We start from the raw sequence: 24,392 nt of genomic DNA on the forward strand, positions 1-24,392 counted from the left end.
CTGTGAATGAGCTACAGATTTGATTTGCAGGACTATCGGAGACAAAAAATAGCTCTCTCATATGCTTCAAACGGTTTTCCGATACGTATCACGGTTTCCGAACGGCAAGGAGTTGTTCGGGCTGCTTTTTCCATTATAACTGACTGAGCTGTCTCACAAAGATAGAAATCTGTCTCTGCCTCACACACATGACAGTTGACCTCTTTAGAACTACAATTCCTGAAGGTTAGAACTACAACATGGCGGAACACTCAGTGCCTACAAAAGAGGTCAGAGCTGATTGTCAGAACTACAACATGGCGGAAATACTGAGGAGGAATGAGCTGGCCTTTAGAATTACATTGTGTTTGGACTTTTTATAACTGATTTTAACCAACCATTGTTACACACAGTATTTGTGTGGAAATTTTAAATTAAGCTGAATGAAAATTTCAAAATAAAACCTTGAATATTTCTCTCAGGCCTGTCAGAAAAACTAACTTCTTCAAGCATTTATAATTAAGTCTCCCCTTGTGTGTCACACTGACATGACAGTTGACCTCCTCTTTACTACAATTCCTGAAGGTTAGAACTACAACATGGCGGAACACTCAGTGCCTACAGAAGAGGTCATAGGTGAATATAAAAACTACAACATGGTGGAACTGTCAGTCACTACTGAGGAGGACTGAGCTGCTCTTTAGAACTACAATGACTGCAGGTTAGAACTACAACATGGCGGAACACTCAGTGCCTACAGAAGAGGTCAGAGCTGATTGTCAGAACTACAACATGGCGGAACTGTCAGTTACTACTGAGGAGGACTGAGCTGCTCTTTAGAACTACAATGACTGCAGGTTAGAACTACAACATGGCGGAACACTCAGTGCCTACAAAAGAGGTCAGAGCTGATTGTCAGAACTACAACATGGTGGAACTGTCAGTTACTACTGAGGAGGACTGAGCTGCTCTTTAGAATTACATTGTGTTTGGGCTTTTTATAACTGATTTTAACCAACCATTGTTACACACAGGATTAGTGTGGCAATTTTAAATTAAGCTTAATAAAAATGTCAAAATAAAAGCCCTGAGATTCTTTTATATCACGTAATTGCTCTCTTGGGCATTATGTGACTTTTTCAACATAACCACTGTTAAACTTTGGATTATTTTGGACATTTAAAATGAAGCTTAATGAAAATTTCAAAATAAAACCTTGAATATTTCTCTCAGGCCTGTCAGAAAAACTAACTTCTTCAAGCATTTAGAATTAAGTCTCTCCTTGTGTGTCACACTGACATGATAGTTGACCTCCTCTTTAGAACTACAATGGCTGCAGCTTAGAACTACAACATGGCGGAACACTCAGTGCCTACAAAAGAGGTCAGAGCTGATTGTCAGAACTACAACATGGCGGAACTGTCAGTTACTACTGAGGAGGAATGAGCTGGCCTTTAGAATTACATTGTGTTTGGGCTTTTTATAACTGATTGTTACACACAATATTTGTGTGGAAACTTTAAATTAAGCTGAATGAAAATTTCAAAATAAAACCTTGAATATTTCTCTCAGGCCTGTCAGAAAAACTAACTTCTTCAAGCATTTATAATTAAGTCTCCCCTTGTGTGTCACACTGACATGACAGTTGACCTCCTCTTAAAACTACAATTCCTGAAGGTTAGAACTACAACATGGCAGAACACTCAGTGCCTACAGAAGAGGTCATAGGTGAATATAAAAACTTCAACATGGTGGAACTGTCAGTTACTACTGAGGAGGACTGAGCTGCTCTTTTGAACTACAATTCCTGAAGGTTAGAACTACAACATGGCGGAACACTCAGTGCCTACAAAAGAGGTCAGAGCTGATTGTCAGAACTACAACATGGCGGAACTGTCAGTTACTACTGAGGAGGACTGAGCTGCTCTTTAGAACTACAATGACTGCAGGTTAGAACTACAACATGGCGGAACACTCAGTGCCTACAAAAGAGGTCAGAGCTGATTGTCAGAACTACAACATGGTGGAACTGTCAGTTACTACTGAGGAGGACTGAGCTGCTCTTTAGAATTACATTGTGTTTGGGCTTTTTATAACTGATTTTAACCAACCATTGTTACACACAGGATTAGTGTGGCAATTTTAAATTAAGCTTAATAAAAATGTCAAAATAAAAGCCCTGAGATTCTTTTATATCACGTAATTGCTCTCTTGGGCATTATGTGACTTTTTCAACATAACCACTGTTAAACTTTGGATTATTTTGGACATTTAAAATGAAGCTTAATGAAAATTTCAAAATAAAACCTTGAATATTTCTCTCAGGCCTGTCAGAAAAACTAACTTCTTCAAGCATTTAGAATTAAGTCTCTCCTTGTGTGTCACACTGACATGATAGTTGACCTCCTCTTTAGAACTACAATGGCTGCAGCTTAGAACTACAACATGGCGGAACACTCAGTGCCTACAAAAGAGGTCAGAGCTGATTGTCAGAACTACAACATGGCGGAACTGTCAGTTACTACTGAGGAGGAATGAGCTGGCCTTTAGAATTACATTGTGTTTGGGCTTTTTATAACTGATTGTTACACACAATATTTGTGTGGAAACTTTAAATTAAGCTGAATGAAAATTTCAAAATAAAACCTTGAATATTTCTCTCAGGCCTGTCAGAAAAACTAACTTCTTCAAGCATTTATAATTAAGTCTCCCCTTGTGTGTCACACTGACATGACAGTTGACCTCCTCTTAAAACTACAATTCCTGAAGGTTAGAACTACAACATGGCAGAACACTCAGTGCCTACAGAAGAGGTCATAGGTGAATATAAAACTTCAACATGGTGGAACTGTCAGTTACTACTGAGGGGGACTGAGCTGCTCTTTTGAACTACAATTCCTGAAGGTTAGAACTACAACATGGCGGAACACTCAGTGCCTACAAAAGAGGTTAGAGCTGATTGTCAGAACTACAACATGGTGGAACTGTCAGTTACTACTGATGAGTAATCAGCTGGCCATGACAAGTACTTGGTTTTTGGGAATTTTAGAACTGATTTCAAAACTCCATAGTTACACATGGGATCAGTGTTACCATTAAAATTAAGCTTAATGTAAATTTCAAAATAAAGCCTTGACAATTTTTCCATCAAGTAATTGCTCTTTTGACCACTATATAACTGATTTAACCCAATCAGTGTTAAACATGGGATGAGATTGGCCATTTAAAATTAATCTCAATGAAAATTTCAAAATAAAAGCCTTAAGATTCCTTTCTGGCTCATGCCTATTTTAGGGAAAATGGCTGCCTCAAACTGATAGAATTAAGTCTCCCCCTGTCTGACTCACAGCTGGCAGAGGATCCATTACCATGGCAACGGAAGACAAAGGGGCCAGCTAATTAGGACTACAAAAACGCATCACTGTAGTTCTAAGTATGGCAAAACTCAGAGAAAAAAGCTGGACTTTAGAACTGCTTGTGTTTTGGGCCTTTTATAACTATTTTTAACCAACCATTGTTACACATGGAATTAGTGTGGAAATTTTAAATTAAGCTTTAAAAAATTTTCAGAATAAAAGCCTTGAGAATTTTTAGATTAAATAAGTGCTCTTTTGACCATTATATGTCTGATTTAACCAAATCACTGTTATACATGGGATTACATTGACCATTTAAAATGAAACATTCTGAACAGTTCAAAATAAAAGCCTTAAGATTCGGCCGTGGCTAATGCAGCGCCGCAGGCGCTGCAATGATATTAGCTTGCATTATCTTTTCCTCTCAAGTTAGGACACTGTCTTGCACAGCAAGACAGTGCATTAGCATTAGCACAAACATTAGCATTTCTCTGTTTCCCACCAGTGCACTGCCGTAGGCAGTGCAATAAGATTATCCTGCATGATCCTTTCCACTCAGGTTAGGACTCTGCCTTGCACAGCAAGGCAGAGCATTAGCATTAGCCTTTTACCTTGCATGAGGTATTAGCTATTTCCCTTACTTATTACCCATATTTACTATACATGCTTGTGACTCTCCACATTGTATTGATGACATTGCAGCTTTCTTTAGCATGGATGCTAATGTTTAGCATCAGAACGCTGGGTCAAAATCGACGGGCACACTTTGGCAGGCCCCGGTTAAATTTCTTCAGGAATTTTCTAGTTCTAAAATGCTAACTTGCAGTTAGTTAATAAATAGGGTTAAATAAACGTTTAACGAATTTTCTCGTATTTCATATTTTTTATCTTTTGTCTTCTTGAAAGTGACAAATATCACAGTTATTTCATGTTCGAATTTGTAGTCACAACTAGAAAAAGAAAAATTACCACACAGGCACAAAAGAACTGAAAATCTTTTTATTGTGGTATAATGATAGGATTTTTATATTCCTCACACCCTCAAGTTTACATCTAGCTGCTTCTAAATTCAGTCAGATTTTGCAGGGTGCTGCTGGATATTTACTATGTGTTTAATATATTTATACTTTTTTCCTCAGCTCTGATATTCCCCTCTACACTCCTGTATTCTCCTCTTCTTGTTTATTCTCTTTCTGCTCTTGTCTGCTTTAACAGGATTTCCTTTCCCCCCCCTCCTTTACTCCACTTCCCCCGCATCATCTTCATCATCAGCACATGCGCTGAACTCCTTTTCAGGTAGGAGGCCGTATTCATTCAGAAATCCTTCCACATCTGTCGCAAAGAACTCCTCATTGAAGTTTTTGGTGATGGCCAAGAAATTTCCCAGTAATTCACCAGCCTTGTAAACCAGCAGAGTGGGAAGAACCTGGATACACAAACAAAAATATGCAAAGTGGGTTAACAGATTAAAATATTTATGGTTTATCATAGTTTGTTGGTCAGAGAATTGAAATTGTAAAGTGGGAATGGATGGATTATTTTCAATGTTTTCTACCAATAATAACATGCACAGTATGGCACACATTTTTATTCAGGTCACTTTTAACATGATACTCCCACATACAATCAGTTGTCTTCGGATTTATCTTAATAATCTCAAAATCATTGCAGAAAATGTTTCAGTCAACATACAGAAGCACTATATGTGGTAGAAAAACAAACACTACACATTACACTGAACACACCATCAGCAGGACAACAACACTAAAGATATAATAAAACTACAAATGAATGATTTACTTCAAATCATACTGATGCACTAGAATGGCCCAGTCAAAGCCCGGACCTTACTCCAGGTGATGAAATTGATGTTTACAGATGCTTTCTGTTCAATTTCAATGAGAGCAAGATGCTTTAGAAATAGAAACAGGTAGAATTTTCAATCTGTAGATGTGAAAGGTAGTAGAGATATGGCCCAAAAGATCTGAATATGAATATCTGTTTTGATTTTTATATGTAAAGCATGATTCCACTTTACAAATACGGCAAACAATCTTAGAAAATCCTGAATAAACTACATTGAAGTTTGTTGTAACTTGGACAAAATTGAAAAATGTCAAGGGGGACAGATTTGGACTCAGCATGAAACGGAGGTTTCAGCTAATGCAACTTTCCATTTGGATGTTACTTTAGCAATCTAAGCTATTCTTCTTGGTATTATTTGTTGTTGTTTTTTTTAATCAGTGCACTAACCTCAGCAGAAAAGCGTTCTGCAGCACCCGTTGCCACAGCGTCGATGCGACAGAACTTCACAGTGGGGTACTCGGAAGACAGACAGTCCAGACAGGAGTTCATCTGCTCACAGCCTGCCAAACGACACGCAACCGTGTGTGGTAGGATTTCATAGACGCTTATGCCGATAACGCAAACTGTGTTCTAATGAGCTTCGAGAAAGCGCTAACCTTTGACACCGTGCTGGTAGATGTGGACCACAACCGGGGTCAAACGATGCTCCTTCTCTATCACATCCAGGAAGGCTTCGCCACTCTCCAGCTCATGGACACATTCAAACTTCGGACCAAAGCTGAGGCGCTCGTGCATTTCCTGCATGCACTGCTTCCTGTAGCGCTTCAGGCAATGCTCGTCCTCCTCTTGGATCAGCTCGTACTCCTGCGCACTCATCTGAAGACGGAGACATATATCATTTCCAATGCAATACATTCGATGTGAGCGTTTGAGGCTTAGTGGAATACCTTTCTGTTCTGCCTCTCCTTGTCATCGTCTCGAGGATTAGACATCTGTCTCAGAAGCTCCCGCTTTTTTTGAGGGACAGTCTGATCCACACTGTCCAGTTTATATCTCCGCCAGTCGTTGATCACACCTTTTGGGCCTGGCGGCGTACAAACACACAGATCCACAAACATGATTTCAAACAGACAAGAAAAACCTAAAATATTTTAAGATATGCGGAGTTCAAATTGACGGAGTTATTTTTTTCATGCCTTGCTGAGCAGATCTTTAGTACTTATCTGACATTTCTCTGACCTGTGTGATTTGCAGGTAGCTCTTCTTCTTCTTGGAGAGACGACATCCTTCAAGTGGTCTGCAATAAACACAACAAATAATGTGGATAAAAAACCCGGTCCATACCACATGCTAACCGCTTCACAATGATTAAACACAAACACAAGCAACAAAGACTTTTTTTGTCAATATATCAATTATTGAAACAGATTTTTATTGTGTTTTCCCATCTTTGAATCCTTTCTTTTTTCTTAATTTATGTATAATCAGCATAATGTTCCACTTCAGCTGCGTAATTCATCGCTTACTTAGGCTTGCTTCAATCTGAAAAACAGAAACTTGATGATTAATCCTGTTATGAAATTGTGACATTTTCTATCTACCTTCAGTGCAAATTTAAAGCTTTTAATCAAATTTACACCAGTATGTATATGCAAATCAAGCAATAGCAAAGTAAAATAAGGTTGGGGTTAGTTGCCCTAACCCTACCCCTAACCCTATCATAAAGTAAAGCTAACAATCAACCTTGAAAATATACATTATTTCTTCTGTCAGAGTGGGCATGATGCACAAACCAATGCAATCAGACATCCTGTTGTCAGAAGCAGTTACCATGAACCAGGCTGAGGAATGCTTATCAGATTAGACTGAGATTACCAGTATGACATGCACACATTCTGAGGACATCTGCTTATTTATGCATGTGCGTATATGTGCTGTGACATGTGTTTGTATTTTCATACGAAGATCACTTTGTTGTGTTGCTGCGACCTCAAATGAATCCATTAGAAACCAGAAATATTTTTATTCAGTTAGATTGTCCTTGTTTTTGTGCCAGTTTGGGTTCATTTGAGAAGCACATTTGAAGCAGTGTGAATTCTTCCTGCTCACAAAATATTTGCTAATTTAAGAGACTGCATGATTTCTATGGCTCCTAAATGACTAAACGACACATTAAAATTCTTCCCTGCACATTTTCTTTATTTGTGAACATACCAAAGCATTATTCGAAAAAAAACAAAACAACAACTGACTGAATGATCAGTACTGATGTTGCACCAACTCAAAACTGAAACCCTTCACATGCACAAAAGAAGACACATAGAAAGATGCTGATTCGGCTGAGCTGTTGATGAGTCCTAATCTGCACCAGTCAGAAAACCTGTGAAGCCCATTAGTTTGAAGGATGTTGTCTATGCAACACAGCTTTTAAATGATTGGTACTATTTAACATTAAAGAATCAAATAACAAATTAATGATTTTTCTTTGAGAGCTTCTGTACAAAACAAAATATATGCATTTTATCAACTGAAAGAAGAAACATTTCTTCTATGCAAGAAATGACTGATGCACAACAGCTTAATAGCAACATAAATCCTGCAAACTTAACAAAACTTAACAATAGTGACTTTTTTTTTTTTTTTACTGAATATAACATTATGAATATAAACGATGCTAAACAAAACCTGCAGCACAATTTTAAAAACAGGAATATTTCTAATATGACTTACTTTTTATTATTGGTCTCAGTCTGTTGAGTCAGTTTCTTTTGTCCTCTCAGTCCAAGTATTTAATGGTCAGCCAACACGCAGGAGAGGATGGGGACAGAGATGAGTGACTAAGCTTTCTCCTCCCCGTCATCTTCATCATCCCTGTCACTTTAACGTACAGTCTAATATGATTAGGTATAATACAGGTGCAGTTTTATGGACTCATTATCTGACCCCAGTTAAAAAATAAAATACTAACATCTGGAAAACCAATGGCTATTGAGCATCTGTGATCATTGATAGTGGGTGTTGATGAGTTTTAGACCAATCTCCTTTGCAAAGTTGTTTTAATTTAGTCATTTAGTGGAAGGCTTCCACTAAATGTGTGGACTTTGACAAGGGTTTAGGGGACAAACTTCAGCTAAAGTCCTTAACAGACAAAATTGTGTCTTTTTCAAATAAAGATGTTTTATGCCAATCATTTTCAAGTCGATTGCCATAATGGGAAGTGATTTTTGTTTTTAAAAATGAACCTGTCAAAAATGTGGCTGCACCTAACTTTATACTGGTCTATCTGAGAGAAAACATTGGGCACTTTATGTGTGGTCCACATAGTGTGTAGGAAAACAATTAAGTAATAATAATCTTTAATATTTATAAGTAGTGAATTGTTGAAAAATGCCAAGTGTCTTGACAGACACACGGAAACTCGCGTCCACTGGGAAACACGAAAATGAAAACACTGCGTCCCTGGGTGGGCTCGAACCACCAACCTTTCGGTTAACAGCCGAACGCGCTAACCGATTGCGCCACAGAGACAGCTGCACACACGCTATTGATGATCCGAATTGAACAACAGAAACCAGACGGGGCGTTAACGGTTGTCTGTCTTTGTATATTTTCAGCAACTGCACTTGATTAGTAGACAACACTTTTAGCGTCACCGGATAACAGCGCCTTGCATATTCTGCACTACTGTCTTACCTGATATAGGCGCTTACTTAACAAGTGAAAAATTGTAATACATTAAACAATTCACAATTAACTAGCAAAAACCATGAAGAAATGCGGTGTCGCAGAAAAATTGGGGAAGCTTTATGTATCCGTAGTGTTAGCTTGTGTGCCTCACATGCTAACAAGCTGACGACATCACGCCAAAAACGCCACTACTTCTTCACTTCAAAGTAGATGAAAAAGTTATAAAGTATATGTGTGTTGAAAAGAAGACTTATGAACGTACAACTGACCGCATGTCGCAATTGGTCTGGTTGAATATAAGACATGGCACCCTCTCTGAGCGCATAGCAGAGTGGCGCAGCGGAAGCGTGCTGGGCCCATAACCCAGAGGTCGATGGATCGAAACCATCCTCTGCTATCACCTTTTTGTGTCTCTTTTACCATATCATCTAGTATTCTGCAATGGGAATAATAATAGAAATGCTGAAATTACAGGCACATACAGTATGTGTTTGTGAAGCTTGATGTATCATTTCTAAACATCGAAAACAATATGTCAATGACCAAAGTACACTTACAGTGTTTCTTTGTGAGATGAAAGTGTTTAATAGTTTCATTTATTTTACAAAGTCAAAAGTGGGCTAAAATAAATGTCATAGAAAAGATTTCGGTATATTTTTAAGATTATAAAATTAATTATAAAATCATATATATGCTCAAATTCTATGTATTTTTCTCAGTCTGTCCCATTGCCACATGCAATCTCTACATGTGAACTGCAATGGGTCTTAAAAGTAAAATTTTAAACATTTTTATAAAAAATACATTCTCCTCCAACCAAATAACAATCATAAGCTGAGTTGTGCAGCAGAAGCATAACAGACTGTGTCTTTGTGTAAGAAGACAGGCAAAACCAAAGGAAAGTTATCTATCTCACATGAGCGCTACAAACAGCAACATTTTCATAGCATCTTCGTATTCCATTGTTTCCTGTACAAAGCTAAATGGATAAAAATAAGTCATAAAAATCTTTACTGAGCTTTGCGTGTTCTATTAGCCACTGAGGACCGGTGGTGGGTCAAGTTATTGAGGACACAACTGTTGGTCAGAGCCGACAGTTTGCAGTTCAGAGTTTCTTTACTTTTTCCCCAGTAACAATCCCCTCCTTGATCCGTCTTTTCTTCTTTCGCCTTGTCCTCCTCCTCCAAGTCAGCCTCACTCTCTTCGTCACTGCGCTCATCTTTTTCAAGCTGTAGAAAGCAAATGCAAAGGGTTAACTCTGAATAACCAAAAATAAAAAAAATAAAAATCTGAAATGCTATCCTGAGTTCAGGAGCCACTGTGGGCTTCTCTCACCTTGCCTTTCAGGAACTTGTAGACCATGCGCAAGATCAGCACCGCCCAGAATATGTGAAGAGCTTGCAGCACCATTAGCAGGATGTTAAAAAAGTAGTAGCCAGCAAAAGGCTCAAAGACCTCCATGGACAGGAGCAGGGTGGTCCGAATGATTCTGGAAGAATTAAAGTTTCCATTACAAAGTATTGTAATGCAATTTAAAAACCATTCAGCACTTCTCTTCCACTTCACAATTATACATTACAAAGTGTTGGTCTGATATGTCCAGTTTAAATGAGTTGAGCCTTGTTATTGTAAGAATACAAAACATATAAAAGGGTTAAAAGGGAGATGAATACTATTTTGATACGCTGAAATCCTCACATTTTGCAGTACTATTAAAACAAATTATTACCTGCTGGGGAAAATCAGCAGTCGAGTCACAAGAAAGACCACAGCAAACACAACAAACAGAGAGTCACATGTCTTCCTCCAGCCGGTGCCGTAGTTGAACATCTTAGCCGACTGTAAAATGAGCAGTTTTTACTACGTTACAAACTTTATCAACCGCACACCTTCATGATAAGTTATCACTGAGGGTGAGGAGGACAAATAATGAGAGCCATATAAAAGAAAACAAAGATCTCAAATCAACAGAAGCTCTGCATGTTGTCAGCATGGAGTTTTTGTTAGTCATTCTATAAATCCTACACAGGTTAGATTTAAATTCTAATTTTGTTTCTTTTGCTAAAACCCTTTCCTTTGAACAAAAAACCGAAGGTCATCTTTCCTCCCTGTGTGATTTTTAAATATCAAAATCACAAGATTTTTATGCAACTTCCCTGCCGGCTACAACACAGATCTCACTGCAGATCTTTGTCTCAGAACAGCATAAAAGGCAGATCAATCCTTTGATTATGAGCTCGATTGAATTAGGTCGTCGGTTTATTCAAATTTGATTAGGGGGAGACAATTATTGTTTAATTTTGCAGTGCAATCACCTCCAACAATATGTCAGACGAGTCGTGAAGCAGCATGACCAAGGTGCCGATGCGGATGTAGTTGGCACAGTAGGAGAAGGCGAGCAGGAAGATGGTCGCCAAATGGTGGATCACCTGCTCCTTAAAGTCCTGCTCAAACCAACAAACAGACGAAGGGAGTCAGCATGGAGACACAGGAATAACCTTCAAACGTCGACAGAGGATTTCAGATTTTTTGGTCACTAATTACCAAGTGTGGATAGATGTGGAGATGAAGCGAGTGAAGCATGAATTGAAACCAGGCTGATCTACCACAAGACTTGTTAGCGGCTCTCTAAAGCAAAAATGCAACATTAATCAGTGAAGGGATGTTCATATCTTTACCTTCCTTTTGACGTCCACAGAGATCCGGAGGAGCAGAGAGCCATAAAATCCCAACTCCAGCATGTAGTACCAGAAATGAGCTTTCTCTAAGGGCTGTGACAGAGATGACAAGCACATAATAATAATTTAATACTTCAAAAAAGCTTACATTAAGGTGAAGTAAACTTTAAACTTCCCAAGTTGCCTTTTTAGATATTAAATATACGAGACATTTTATTATTATGAATAACATGAGGAATGTTATTCATGTTATTCATTATGAGATAGATATTCTAAGAAATCAGTTTTGTTTTAAGATCAGTCAGAATGTGGACACTGTTGTGTACTTTGATGAACAGATGTCAGTGTGACAAAAAAAAACAATTAACCAAAGGCCAGAAAAAATGTGAAGATTTGACAAACACAACAACACAAACTCAGCAAGCTGTCTGGAACAAAATACAGTCACGTAAAATGTTATAATCTGTTTTCACCTGAATAGGATAATGCCTCCAACATTCCCTGTGATCCCAGAACCAGGGTCTCTGTTCGCAGATGGACAAGAAAGACACAAGATCAAGTCAAAACAGGACGGCACACAAATTTCAGATTTCTGGTGCATCAATTTCAACTCACGTTCACTACGGAGGTCAGTCCAGCTACAAAGGCTGATAGGTAGAAGAAGAACCTCCATCTGCAAAAACAAAACTTTAGATTAGAAATTTTGATCAGGCCGATTTGTCTTGCATTAGATTCAATGCTCCAACAGAGGACGACCTGGAAGTGATTTAAGGATCGCCTTAAAAAAAAAAAAAAAAAAAAAAAGCACTCACGCAGCTTCAGCAAACTTCTTGGTTTGACTGGGTCGGTCTTGGTTCCGGCGAACTCTGAACCAGCTCTCGATCTGTCTCTGGGTTTTTCCACATGACACCATTAAACTGGCAAGATCAATCTGAAACGTGAGGTTTGAATTGTGAGTTATTTTCTGGCTTCATCCAAAGTGAGGAAGAGGCAGTCAGTGTAACTGCGGCACAGATTTGAATTTTCTAGGAACTGGGATCAGTCAGGTTGGTCTTATGCTTCTTCACTTCGCAAGATCCTATCAGCAACTACCAAGAAATGCTGAAGAGTGAAATAAACATCTGAGGAATCGAAGCCAAAGGCTTAAAACTGCAGCTGGACCACGTTTTAGTAGAGCGGCGGTTATGCAAAATTGACCTTTTTGAGCATTATAAGAACTGTGCCTAGACAAAAAGAAAAAAAAAACAATTAAAAATAAGTCATGATAGTTTAGAATGACAAAGGAATTTCATGAAATAATGTGATAATATTAATAATTTGCCTGAGCCTACTCTACATAAATTTGCTTTGCATAATATCAGATAAAACCAATCGGCTGCTATCAGGCCGACACAGTGGAGAGATGAATCAGTGACTGCCAAAATCTCTGGTAACAGAAAAAAGTCGCTTAATTTGTTGTTAGTCGCTGTTTTTTTTTTTTAAGTCACTGGATGTGTTTGAAAAGTCGCTGAATGTAGCAAAACTGAGGGAGTGTCATAACTTTTTAAAGAGACAGAGGTCAATTTGTCTGACATAGCTATACTACAAAGTAAAATTTCCTTCAAGTTGTGTTTGATATTTACAGCATTTTTATAACAGCTGAAGGCAACATAGATACTTCATTGTGATATAAAATAATACTACGGGTCTGAAAAATACAAAATACTCCCCCCAACTTTTCCCTCTTAAAGGTACATTCTCTTTTTCTATTAAGAACCTTAATTTTATTTGTGTGTATTTCCAAGCTGTGATGTACCAGCTTATCTTCAGCACCTCTACAGGCAACCCTGTGATCCAGCGCTTTGCAAAATCAGTGCTTTCGGAAGCTTCAGTGACTTTTCCCGTCAGACTTTGAGCTGCAGACTTTGGGTGGTGATGCAGGCAAAGCAGGGCGAGTTTGTAACAAATGTTTCCTGAGTTGAGTGTGCAAATTCTTGATGGACTTGATACTGAAGCTGCATGTCAGAGAGAAGTGCAGGAAGCAGTCATGCAGTCACTTTACCAACTGATGTTCACAGTGAACCATTTTGCCCAACTTGCAGGAGCCCTTTAAACTCACCTGCGTCGGCTGTTTGCTCCTGTGACAGTAATACGACTCCAGTTGCGGGGAGGGGGCGGCGCTCACTCGCACTCTATTCTTCACCCCCAGACATCTGGCGATGGGTGGGGCCAGAAACCTGTAGAACAAAGCAGGGGTTTATCAAGTGTTTTGGGGTCACGAGTGCAGGAAGTCTGGGCTAATAATACCGTAATTTATGGGACGGGGCTTCTCTGAAAATTCAGTTTTCTATTTTTTCTTAACAACCAATAGATTGAGCTGAACTGCCACCAAACAGATTTTTTTAAATTAGTTTTTATGACTTTGGAGATTCCTAATTAACATAATCATGACACAATATATCTCAAAATTGTTGTAAACTAGTGAGATGATGTTTTAATCATTTCTGTCCTAAATCAACAGAAATTATTTAGGACAAGACAATTAATCAAAGTGTCAATTTTCACCCTGCAGATTGCAGCACCAGGTTCTCAACCACTTTAACCACAAACAAATCCTGTTCTATGAAAAGACAAGTTTGAAATGAAGAGCATGGCCTACAGCCCTACTTAATCAACAACTAATCGTTCATAGTTTCTATGTATTCTCTAAAGATTTGTTTTCCGAATGACAACAAATCCTGCCCTGCTCTAATAGCGCACCTGCTCATATATTTCCACGCTGCACTGCTCACTTTACACGTTCCTTGCAGTGGAGATAAATAAATAAATAAATAAATCACATTACAACCACAAGCTTAAATGTACTTTTTTGTGATTTTATGTGACAAAATAAAACATCACATGGAACGTATAAGGAACTGGGTGGTTCTGAAATTCCTACTTTCTGCAACAGCGAGCTTGGAGGTGATGTACCTCTCAAACACGCAGCGAACTGCGACAAAGCCCAGAGCGAGGGGCAGAGCGATCAGAAGGTCCTTGGGACGGGGTCTCTCGGAGTCCGGCAGCCGCTCCAGGTCTCTCCAGGTCACACCGGGTGGAAGCCAATACTCCTGTTTCCACAAGTCCGGAAGCAAATCCATTTGTTTATTTTTCTTCTTGCAAGAGTCTATAGGAGAAAAATGCAATAAGCAGACATGACTTTTTCTTTTTTTTTTTTCCTGCAACATTTGTTATGGTAGAAAGCCCCAGAGGTCACCTTCACTCTATTTTCTAGGCATGATGCCACTGTTCTGGTCCAGTAACTAAACAGTAGAAGCTTGTGCACAATGTGGAGTATTTCCTGCATAGGGGATTTCTCATTACCTGGTCAACAAAAATGCCCGAACACAAATCAGCTCAAACCTTCCCAGCATACATTAAGTACTTATAAAGGACAAAAAAAGGTTTGAAAACATGACATTATAAAGAACAACAACAACAAAAAATACTAAATGAAGAAACTTTAAACATCTTAATTAAATGTCCAATCAGACTTATAATTAAAGAGCAGCGAGGCACTAGGAGGACATTCATATTCATTTTTTTTATTCCTATTATTTTATTTTTTTTTTACAATGAGAGGCACCGAGTTGGGTAAATCCGTTCAAAGAGACGGCCGGTCCGGACAGCAGAACCGTACCTGTGGACGCGGCGTCCGGATCCAACCTGCAGGCGGAAGCATCAAAAGCCGCTCGGACGGAGGTCGCGTCTGCAGAGGGATGCGCCTCGGTGCTGCTGTATCCCGACGAGTCGACGACAGCAGGAGGGCAGACAACATCTGTCAAGCCTGACACGATGAGAGGAAGTGGTGGGCTCAAATTTCAAAATAAAGGGCGGGTCTACTTAAAACGAGGTTAAACTGGGCAGTTCAAAAGGTCAGATTATGTGGTTTGTTGGTATATACCCACCTGTTGATCTTTGCTCCCAAATCTTAAAGTAAGTGGTTTCTTCTTCCTAATCAAGCACAAGTTGAAATCTTTTTTATTTTTCAGCTATTCAGGTTAACCAAACACATGAAAAATTTGATGTTTGCCTCCCTGACCATCTGATCAACCATATTAGACATTTAGTAACCTTTCTCAAAAACAACTAAACACCTCCCCCTTTTTTCAGTAACACTTTAGATGGACATCAAAAATGTTTTGTTTTGATTCGACTTAATGTGACTTTTTCACTATTAGTAGAAATAATAAGAACTTAAAACATGAATCAGCGTTTACAACATGAGGAAAAGTCATAAACCAAAAAAAAGAGGAAAATGTTAGTTTGATGGTGTATTTTTTATGCAGTGCATTAAACAGTATCTCAACAACAGAAAAGGTGTATTGCAGATGACAGTGACGGCAGAGCCCTCCTGCCTACTGCTCACACAGAAAGGCTGGCGACACTCATTGCATCAGTCCAGGACACTTTTCTGCTGCCTCAGAGTAAACACACCTCTGAGGTGTTCTGCTCCCGTCCCGTCTGCAAACGTTCACCAGAACCAACGCGGTGCCTTGCAGAAACATTAAGACACGTTTTGACTTTCTGACAATAATTGGGAAGCGGACAGGAAATGGTGCACAGTTTTTTAAAGCATTTTAAGAATAAAAGTCTGAATGAAGCACCATGCATAATCTGGCTTAGCCAACGACAGACTGCCTGGTTATCTTACAGGATATGAAGATGTCATCAGTACCTACATGCACATGAGCACATCTTTTCTGTGATGCAGAAAATAGTGAAGTACACACTTTGCTATGGCTTAAAAATAAATCTCCCAGAGGTAGAAATGTTATCTTTTAGCCAGGTGTGAATTAGAAAGGCCTGTATAAAGGGTGTCCCCCTGCTTTGTATTAAAAACAGAGAGCAGTATGATTTGCATGTTTCTGGGTGTGAGCTGAGCTAAGTCTGTGTTTTTGTTTGTCGCTCAGGTTGTAAGGGGAGATCTATTCAAATAGACCACACATTGTTAAAAGCTGCTCTTTTTAGGTGGGAGTTTTCCACTGTATCTGTCCATGAAGTGAGAAACACAGACACCTCCCTGCTCAGAGGTCAAGTATCAGACATATGGAAATAAGTCCTTCATATCAGCCCGGTTTCAACCGATCTAAGGTCATCCTTTGTTTTTTTTGTTGTTTTTTTTTTCTTTTTGTCTTTTTTTTGGGGTCCAGAACTGATTTGCTTATCCGGGTGCATTTATCTGCGGCCGTGCACCGTGTGAGTGAGGCTGAGGGGAACTGAATGCCTTTTTTGTTGCTTTGTCAGGGAAGTAACTCGTCAGGAACCAGTGAAGCAGAGCTGGTCTTGTTGAAGAGCGGACTAATGAGGCGTGGGGTTCCAGCCATCTGACAAACACAACTTGAAAAGAGCCGTTTTAGTCCCCATAACTAAGTCTGACTGCCGTCTTTGTTCTAAATCTGTGATGACATTTTAAATATTTAAATAAGTTTTTATATGTTGGGAGGAAACTGAATGAAAACCATGGTTTTGTCATTGATAGCAAATGTTTTTACTGAAGAAAAAAGTACATGAATTAATACAACATTCTTATTAGATGTGTATAATTAAGTTTCTGAATGTGATGCTACTCTTCATTTGTGTCATTACAGCAATGGCTGTCAGCTTGGAGTCACATAATCTTAATGACAGCCATATAAATTGATCAGGCTGCAGTATTTATGTCCCTAATACTTTGCATTATCTGCAAAGTTAATAGCTTTACAGATAATGCAACTGTGCAGACTTATTAAAGTCTCGTTGTACGGTTAATTTTGGAAGTTTCTTTGCAATATTTGAAATGTTGATTTCGAGAAACCTAACCAAAATGAAGACATGCCATTGGTTAGAAGCCCTTCAGACAGGACAAATGATTATTTAAATGTAACATTACTTTATGAGATCAAAGACATATTGATAGATAAACAAAATAATAATCATTTTTTGAGTGTTGACTTGTTTAAATAGACAAAATCTTTCATGACTTGCATTTGGCGTTTATGATAGAAATTCCCAGATTGAGGAAGCAAATTTCTCCTCTGATTCTAGTTCTCAAAGTGTCCAGTAGAGGTCAGTGTAGGCGGGGTTGACTCAAAAGCCCAGCAGAGAATGAAGAATCTGAGGGAAATTTCCAGGATAAGTAAATAATTTCGTCAAATTGAAAGTCTGATGGCTGTGTTTCTACATTAACTTTGTTTTTCTGGATTCTTTTGTGTTTTATGCCAGACACGACTGTGAAAAATTTAAATGAGCTTAAGTGTAAAAATAAAAAATGAAAAGACTGACAACAAAAATGGGTTGCCACTTTGAAGCATATTATTAACATGCATATGTTTTACAAGAGCTTACATACAAGTAATACAATCACAATATTAAGGTATATTACCAAACTTTCTTCCAGTCATTATCACTATGATTTAGGCATAAGAAAACTGAAAATATTACAAAACAGGTGAATACAGGAGTAGGAACTTTAAGGAAATCCCAGATCTTTCCAAAGGCACTGCTGGACAGATTTGGTTGGTGCAGTGAAGGGAGGTAAAACCGATTAGGGGGAAGGTGGCAGTGTACATGTATTTCATAATCATAACTTAATGCCGTTGGTTATCGGTCAGTGCTGTGACCCGGCACGCTGAGTCCCATAAGCCTCTTAAAAAAGCAAAACCCTCCGACAAAACCTTCTGCAAAATCAGTGTTATACTGACTTTTTTTCTTCATTTTTATCTCATGAAGTCAAAATTAATTTCATTTAAAAAAGCAACTATCAAACAAAGAACGAGAATAGTTTTATGAAACTGTAGATAGGAAACATTTAGATAATGAATAATTTTGTAAATCATTTCAGGCTGTGGCACGCAGGCCAAGCAAATTCCAGCAGGATTCACACTGAAGATACACTTTTATTAAAGATAAAAATGTAACCCCCGCCTAGGAATAAAAACTAGACTTTTTTTCATTTTTCTTTTTTACTTTACAACAGACCACATTTACAGTTTGAGACCTCCAGAGTTTCCATTACAGCGTATATTAGTTGGGTCTGAATATTTACCCCAAACTCATTTAACTTCACTTTTATTCAATCAGGATATCTAGTTATGACCCAGCCCTGGGATTTGTAAAAGCATTATAGAACCACAAACCACATGAAAAAGAACAGCCACAAATGATGTAATGTACAGATCCAGATGTTTCTTCCTCCGGTTCTGTTTGCCGCTGTAGCGTCTGAACTCCCCGCCGATAACAAAGGCGTTTCCTGCAGGTTCAGATGAATATATGGCTTCTGGAGTCGCTGTTTTTATATTGTCAAAGTGTCTTGCAAAAGTCTTTATACCCCTTTGCATTTTATTTAGATTATACGGTAGAACCACTCAAAGTAATGCGTCATTGTGAAGGGAAAAAAGAGGGATGGATTTCAGATTATTCCCAAATAAATATCAGAAGAGTGTGACGTGTGTTTGTATTTACCGCCTTTCCTGTCATTTCATGACTAAAACGCAGAGGAATCAATGGGACTCTGAAGACGCCTAAGCAGTAAACTGACCTGTGGAAATAGTAAACAGCCTTTACTTTTACAGCGTTTCATCAAGTCCAGAGGATCCCCTAAAGCACTTCACACTGCAATCATCCACCCATTCGAGAGGAAACTGGTCTGGTCACATAGACGGACACATCCAGGGCAATCCAACGCAACCAGAGCGACTCAGGAATGGTTTGAATCAAATCACTGAAGTCCAGTTGAGAAACTGTGGGAAAATGTGTTCAAGGGTGCTAATACTTTTGCAAGGCACTGACTCTTACAAAGAGGAACCCTGGAAACTCGCCCTTATACCAACCAATCGTCAGCTTTGACATCTCTTGCATTTTTTTGAAAACTCAAAACAGGATATGAGTCAAAAGTCTGCCTGTGCAGACCGACTTTAGATCCGTCCTTCCCTTGTTTCACAGTCACCCACTTCCTCTTTACACCATTGCATAATCGAACTGCCCTCTGTCCAGCCCCTTGTGATCAGTCCATGTGGATGCCGGCATACTGCTGTAAGGATCGAGTAAGATGCGGACGCAGCGTACCACTAGGAAAAGCAGCAGCAGAACCAGGAGGCCCACAAAGCACAGAGCCGAGCCCTGCTCAGGGTGCCCCACCGGGGGCTGCATGGCTGTCGGGCCTCTGGGGAACCCGGGCGGAGCCGGGGAGGAGAAGTCATAGTCCACGACCCAGTAGGGTGCGTCACTCATCCTGGGGGCTCTTCAAATCGCTTATCGTGGAACTGGAGTTGTGAAGTCAGAAGCTGGGAGGACTGGCATCGCCCTGCTTGCTCTTCTTTGTCTCTGGGTCAGATTTGTGACGTCACGGCGTTAAATCTGGAAGCTGCTGATTACACCGGAGTGTGGAGTTTCCCTTAAGCCCAAGGGGGCGAAGCAGAAACAACAGGGCACGGATCACTGGTGCAAATTAATAAGCTCTCAGGTAACCCGAGAAGCAGGCCGAGGCACGCTCAGAGAGGTTTAATCACGACTAATTGGCTGGTGCTTCTTTATAAAGCTTCTCCCGCACATAATCACTCAGTATAGAACTAAATATCAATACTTGATTTTGCCGCTGGAAGCTTAACAAAGCCAGTTTATTAAACCTTATCCAAGAAAAGCCCTAAAAACACCTTTACTTAGATTACAAAGTGAATCATAAATCTCAGATGTATAAATCACAGGACTTCTAGTGTGTTTGGTTGCATTAGAATTAGTTCAATGTTTCGTTCATTATTCACCGAGTTCATTCCCTACAAAAGAAAAAAAAAACAATTTGAATTGCATATTTCGTCCTGAGTGAGGAAGAACGTCCCCTTTTTATTTTGCTGATTTGGAAACCTAAGAGAGAGAGAGAGAAAGAGAGAGGGAACCAATGTGAAAAGCTCGGTGAGCGTGGAGCAAACACAGCTGCTCGTGGATCAACATTGCAGTGATTTTGAAATTTGTGTCATTGTTAAACCAGTTATTCGGCTTTCTGCCCTGATCTCTCAGGAAAATTACATCACGGGATAAAGATGTCGTGTAAAGACTTGTTTAAATCAAAAAAATGTAAAAAAAATAATCTTGGGGAGTTCTCTGTGGTGTCTTTAATGAGATCTGGGGTGAAAATATATTTCCTGTAGTAGACATTTTTACCAAGTCATCATTTTCTATTCCAGGAGGCTCTGAAAAACACGTTTCAGGTCCTGCGCTCTCTGGATGGCAGCACTTAGGGGCCAATCCCAGCTTTCAAATGGAGTCTTGAATGGCAGAGTGGAAGAAGAAGAAGAAAAAAAAAACCAGGTACCTGACTCAGGATCAACTACCACATGCTTCCAATGGGGCTGGAGTCTCCAGATAGCAGCGCGCCTGTATGAACAACATGCAGAACGTGAACTAAGCAGGTTGGAGCATGCATCAGAACGAGGCTGTAGACGACACAGTCTGCAGTAGCAGCAGATTTGACTGTCAGAGCGCCATATGCAATCTGCTTTCTTGAACACAGGAAGGGAGCAGGCTGGACTTGTTCCTCCTTAAATCTCTCTCAGATTGCTTTAAAAGTTGCCTTGAAAGTCCATTAAAAGTGCCAACTTTGCATTAAAGTGTCATCATTTACAAAATAATGCAAAGTTGGCACTTTTCATGGACCTTCAAGGCAACTTTTAAAGCAATCTTTTATTAAAAGTGTCATTATTTACTGAGTGTCTCTTTATGACAAGAAACACGTCATGACAGTGTCATGTCAATCTTATGCACGATTTCATTCATTTACAACCAAATTTGATTCGTTGTATTGCGTCTGATATTGAGATGATACGTTTTGAGTTATATTCAGCATGAAGATGACCAGTTTTTAGGTCACACATGAGCCTCACAGGTTAACCAAAAGCAGCAACAATACAGCAACATTTCCTCTCACAGCAAATGGATTTACGTCTTCAGATTGATCGAAAGAAGCGACAAAACTGGAGCGTCTTTGTTTAAAACCCCTTAGAGATTTCAAACGCTGGTTGTTGTGGACGGCACCGACCAGCCAGGCCAGCGACTGCTGACATCAAACCACATGCAGCGACATATGGCCCTCCTGGTGGCGTAATACCTGTTCCTGTTATCTATTCCTGTGGATTATGTGACACCAGCTTTAAAAATGTCAAGGACTTTAAAAATAAAGAGAGTTGTCAAAAGATAAATCTAAATGCAGTGGTGACCTGACAATTTAACAGGAATTTTTAACAACTTCTTTGCATTAATATTTTTTTGTTATTTATTTATCAGAAGAGCTGAGGTAAAGATGCAGCTAAGAAAAAAGATAAACTATTTAACTTCTCAATCCACTTCAAACCAAACCATTGAAAAAAAAACAAAAAACGCTTCACTCGCTTTCACAGTTTCGATGGGTGAAAATAGTTCTAACTAAGCTCAACTATTGCTGAATCAGTTATCATATGAGGTTAAACAATGGCTTTGATAACATGCAATAAATGTATTACAGAAATCCACACCGACCCAAAGGCTGCTAGCAGCAGTTTAAAGTCATTCAACACCGAGGCAACAGTTCAGGGTCGAACTGATCAGATGAGACCAGGACTTACTGTCAGTGATGATCCTGTTGCTGCAGCAGATGAGGCTTCAGCACCGCGGACAGCTCTGGGAGTTCTCCTCTGCAGGTGGAGCCTGAGGTCTGAACTTCACGCGCCGCCTCCGCTCCCACCGGAGCTTTAACATCTTCACCCTCTGTAGGATCCTCCCATCTGCTCCTCCCTGCCTCCCTCCCTCCCTGCTGGCTCATCTCTGAACACTTTGGGTCTGTGTGTGGAAGACACAGAGCATGTTTATTCCAGACTGGCTGGAATATCATAAAGCAGCATTCACTACATCTCAACTTGAAGTGACACGCATAAAAATAAAGTTCATATTCAAGGCGAAAGCAGCTGTAATAGCTACATAGATTCTGCAGGTAAAAAAAAAAAAAACATTGTTATTGAGTTTTGAGCTGGAGATGTTTAAACATTAAATATTAAAGCCATGTGCAGGCAGTAGGTCATTTCTTTTGTCGTAAATATGGACTCATATTTATGAGCTTTGCCATTTTGAACTGTTCTTTGCTTGATTTCAAGAAAGCAAAGCAGAAAAACGTGTTTTGATTTCATTTTAAAGGCAGGAGTCAATGTGAAATATTATCAAGACTCAAACCGTAAGCTAAAAACAATGGAGCTTATTACCGCTATCATGAAGTACAGCTATGTTCTTATGCTTTGAGTTTATGTTTATCCTCTTTATGAAGTCAACTTACATTTATTCAACGAAAGTATCTAATAAGCACTTATTCCCACCTTCCGAAATATACAAAACATATTTTGTATTTTTTCAGGCTCGTCCTGAAAAGCAGTCACTTGGGTTTCAGTTCAGTTCAGTGGATTTATGTAGCACCAAATCCCAACAAATGTTATCTCAAGGCAAAGGATGAACAAGTCAAATTTACACATACAAAGACACGCGCACACACACACACACACACACAATATATATATATATATATATATATATATATATATATATATATATATATATATATATATATATATATATATATATATATATATATATAATAAATAAATAATATATATATATAAATATATATATATATATATATATATATATATATATATATATATATATATATATATATATATATATATATATATATATATATATATATATATATATATATATATATATATCAGCATTTTAGTGAAGTAAATATGGCTTTGAAAACCGATTTTCAGATTAACCGATCTTTGTCAGATGATCTGAAACACTGGAGTGGCAAAATAGAGAAAGAAACTGAATTGACACAAATCCTTTCATCAGCACTTTGTATCTTCTTTTGAGGTTTAAAGGATGAGTATTTTTGTTTTGTTTTCTTGTTTTGTTTGTTTTATCTGCTTATTTTTTAAAGAAAAAAACCCCACTGTATTTTAATAAGCAAAGGTTCACGTAAAACCACATTACCTCTCAGATGGCAGAAAGGAAATGTGTTAATATCATGTGAGTTTGTTAAAAAAATCATAGTTGCTGGTTCTCAGGTAGATTGAAGATCTATTTATCCCCGCTACGTCACAAGTTTTGCTGAGCTGTGGCATATTATGTGATAAAGATGTGGAAACAAAACAAGCTGAGCCACCTGTTTGTACTTATGGCTTTACTCCAGATACTTACAGGGAGAAGTAATTAGTTGGCATAGTTCATATACTACAAAACACAGTAGCCCCCCCGCCTGCGGCTACATGGGATCTCCCTGTTGGTTTAATTAATAGTGAGTGAACTGTAGCACAGAACTAGTTCATAATCCAATCACACAGAGCTGTCCTCCTGTGGCCATAACTGATGAGAGCCTCTGACCTGGAGTTATGCAATTTGTTTTGTTGTTTTTGTTTGTTTATTTTGGTTATGAATATCACTGTTATACAGTTTCTAACTTGTGTTTCAAAAACATAGGTCACGACTGCAGGGTGTTCACATTTTTGCTTTACATGCAAAACTTGTTAACGTTTCTTTTGTCATAGTTCCAGTCTAAATGTTGAAGTTTTGTGCAAAGTTGTTGCATCAGTTATATATATTTATATATAAAAAAATAATGTCTGACAGAGATTCTATTAAAAAAAACAAAAAACAAAAAAAAACAAGTTCCCCAAAATTGTTGCAAAAGGTTGATGGCTTTTCTTGGTCTGCTGTGGAGGCCTGGTGATATTTGTTGTGGTTGTTCAGCAATTTTAGTGATAAACTTCAAATGTGCATTCAACAAACCAAACTATTCCTTTAAAAAAAAAACTGTTTCAGTATACAGTCAGTTGAGAGTAAAGGAAAGTAGCAACTTATACATTTA

The 24,392-nt window shown here is 38.7% G+C and overlaps 2 protein-coding genes and 2 non-coding genes across 4 annotated transcripts; 1 reads left to right on the forward strand and 3 right to left on the reverse strand.

Annotated features, from left to right (window-relative positions):
• Positions 1–4,319: 4,319 nt before the first annotated feature.
• On the reverse strand, positions 4,320–7,982 carry pdca (phosducin a). The gene is made up of 6 exons (XM_055033336.1): positions 7,872–7,982; positions 6,381–6,438; positions 6,089–6,225; positions 5,798–6,017; positions 5,589–5,701; positions 4,320–4,761 (listed from the first exon to the last, which is right to left on the reverse strand). Exons 2-6 carry the CDS (start codon positions 6,424–6,426, stop codon positions 4,573–4,575), a joined length of 705 nt encoding a protein of 234 aa, XP_054889311.1. The 5' UTR covers positions 6,427–6,438; positions 7,872–7,982; the 3' UTR covers positions 4,320–4,572.
• A 613-nt stretch (positions 7,983–8,595) lies between these two features.
• trnan-guu (transfer RNA asparagine (anticodon GUU)) lies at positions 8,596–8,669 on the reverse strand. The gene has a single exon. It is a non-coding gene; the product is annotated as a tRNA-Asn (tRNA).
• Positions 8,670–9,153: 484 nt separating this feature from the next.
• On the forward strand, positions 9,154–9,225 carry trnam-cau (transfer RNA methionine (anticodon CAU)). Its single transcript has one exon. It is a non-coding gene; the product is annotated as a tRNA-Met (tRNA).
• A 229-nt stretch (positions 9,226–9,454) lies between these two features.
• On the reverse strand, positions 9,455–15,270 carry LOC129361582 (ceramide synthase 2-like). Its single transcript, XM_055032504.1, has 11 exons — positions 15,165–15,270; positions 14,459–14,651; positions 13,605–13,722; positions 12,319–12,437; positions 12,122–12,179; positions 11,980–12,030; positions 11,507–11,599; positions 11,144–11,272; positions 10,558–10,667; positions 10,164–10,317; positions 9,455–10,057 (listed from the first exon to the last, which is right to left on the reverse strand). Exons 2-11 carry the CDS (start codon positions 14,623–14,625, stop codon positions 9,839–9,841), a joined length of 1,218 nt encoding a protein of 405 aa, XP_054888479.1. The 5' UTR covers positions 14,626–14,651; positions 15,165–15,270; the 3' UTR covers positions 9,455–9,838.
• Between the last annotated feature and the right edge of the window lie 9,122 nt (positions 15,271–24,392).

Source organism: Poeciliopsis prolifica, unplaced genomic scaffold (genome assembly GCF_027474105.1).
Source record: "Poeciliopsis prolifica strain line A6 unplaced genomic scaffold, Auburn_PproV2 SCAFFOLD008, whole genome shotgun sequence".
In the NCBI taxonomy this organism is placed as follows: Eukaryota; Metazoa; Chordata; class Actinopteri; order Cyprinodontiformes; family Poeciliidae; genus Poeciliopsis; species Poeciliopsis prolifica.

What these genes read in the sequence shown, in the direction of transcription:
- pdca (XM_055033336.1), bottom strand. Translation starts at nt 6,426, where the DNA reads ATGTCGTCTCTCCAAGAAGAAGAAGAGCTACCTGCAAATCACACAG. An exon ending in GCTACCTGCAAATCACACAG is followed by an intron (nt 6,226 to 6,380) that starts GTCAGAGAAATG and finishes GTACGCCGCCAG; the next exon opens with GCCCAAAAGGTGTGATCAAC. An exon ending in AGGAGAGGCAGAACAGAAAG is followed by an intron (nt 6,018 to 6,088) that starts GTATTCCACTAA and finishes CTCCGTCTTCAG; the next exon opens with ATGAGTGCGCAGGAGTACGA.
- LOC129361582 (XM_055032504.1), bottom strand. Translation starts at nt 14,625, where the DNA reads ATGGATTTGCTTCCGGACTTGTGGAAACAGGAGTATTGGCTTCCACCC. An exon ending in GTTCGCTGCGTGTTTGAGAG is followed by an intron (nt 13,723 to 14,458) that starts GTACATCACCTC and finishes TTTGTTCTACAG; the next exon opens with GTTTCTGGCCCCACCCATCG. An exon ending in CTGTGGACGTCAAAAGGAAG is followed by an intron (nt 11,273 to 11,506) that starts GTAAAGATATGA and finishes TGGTTTGAGCAG; the next exon opens with GACTTTAAGGAGCAGGTGAT.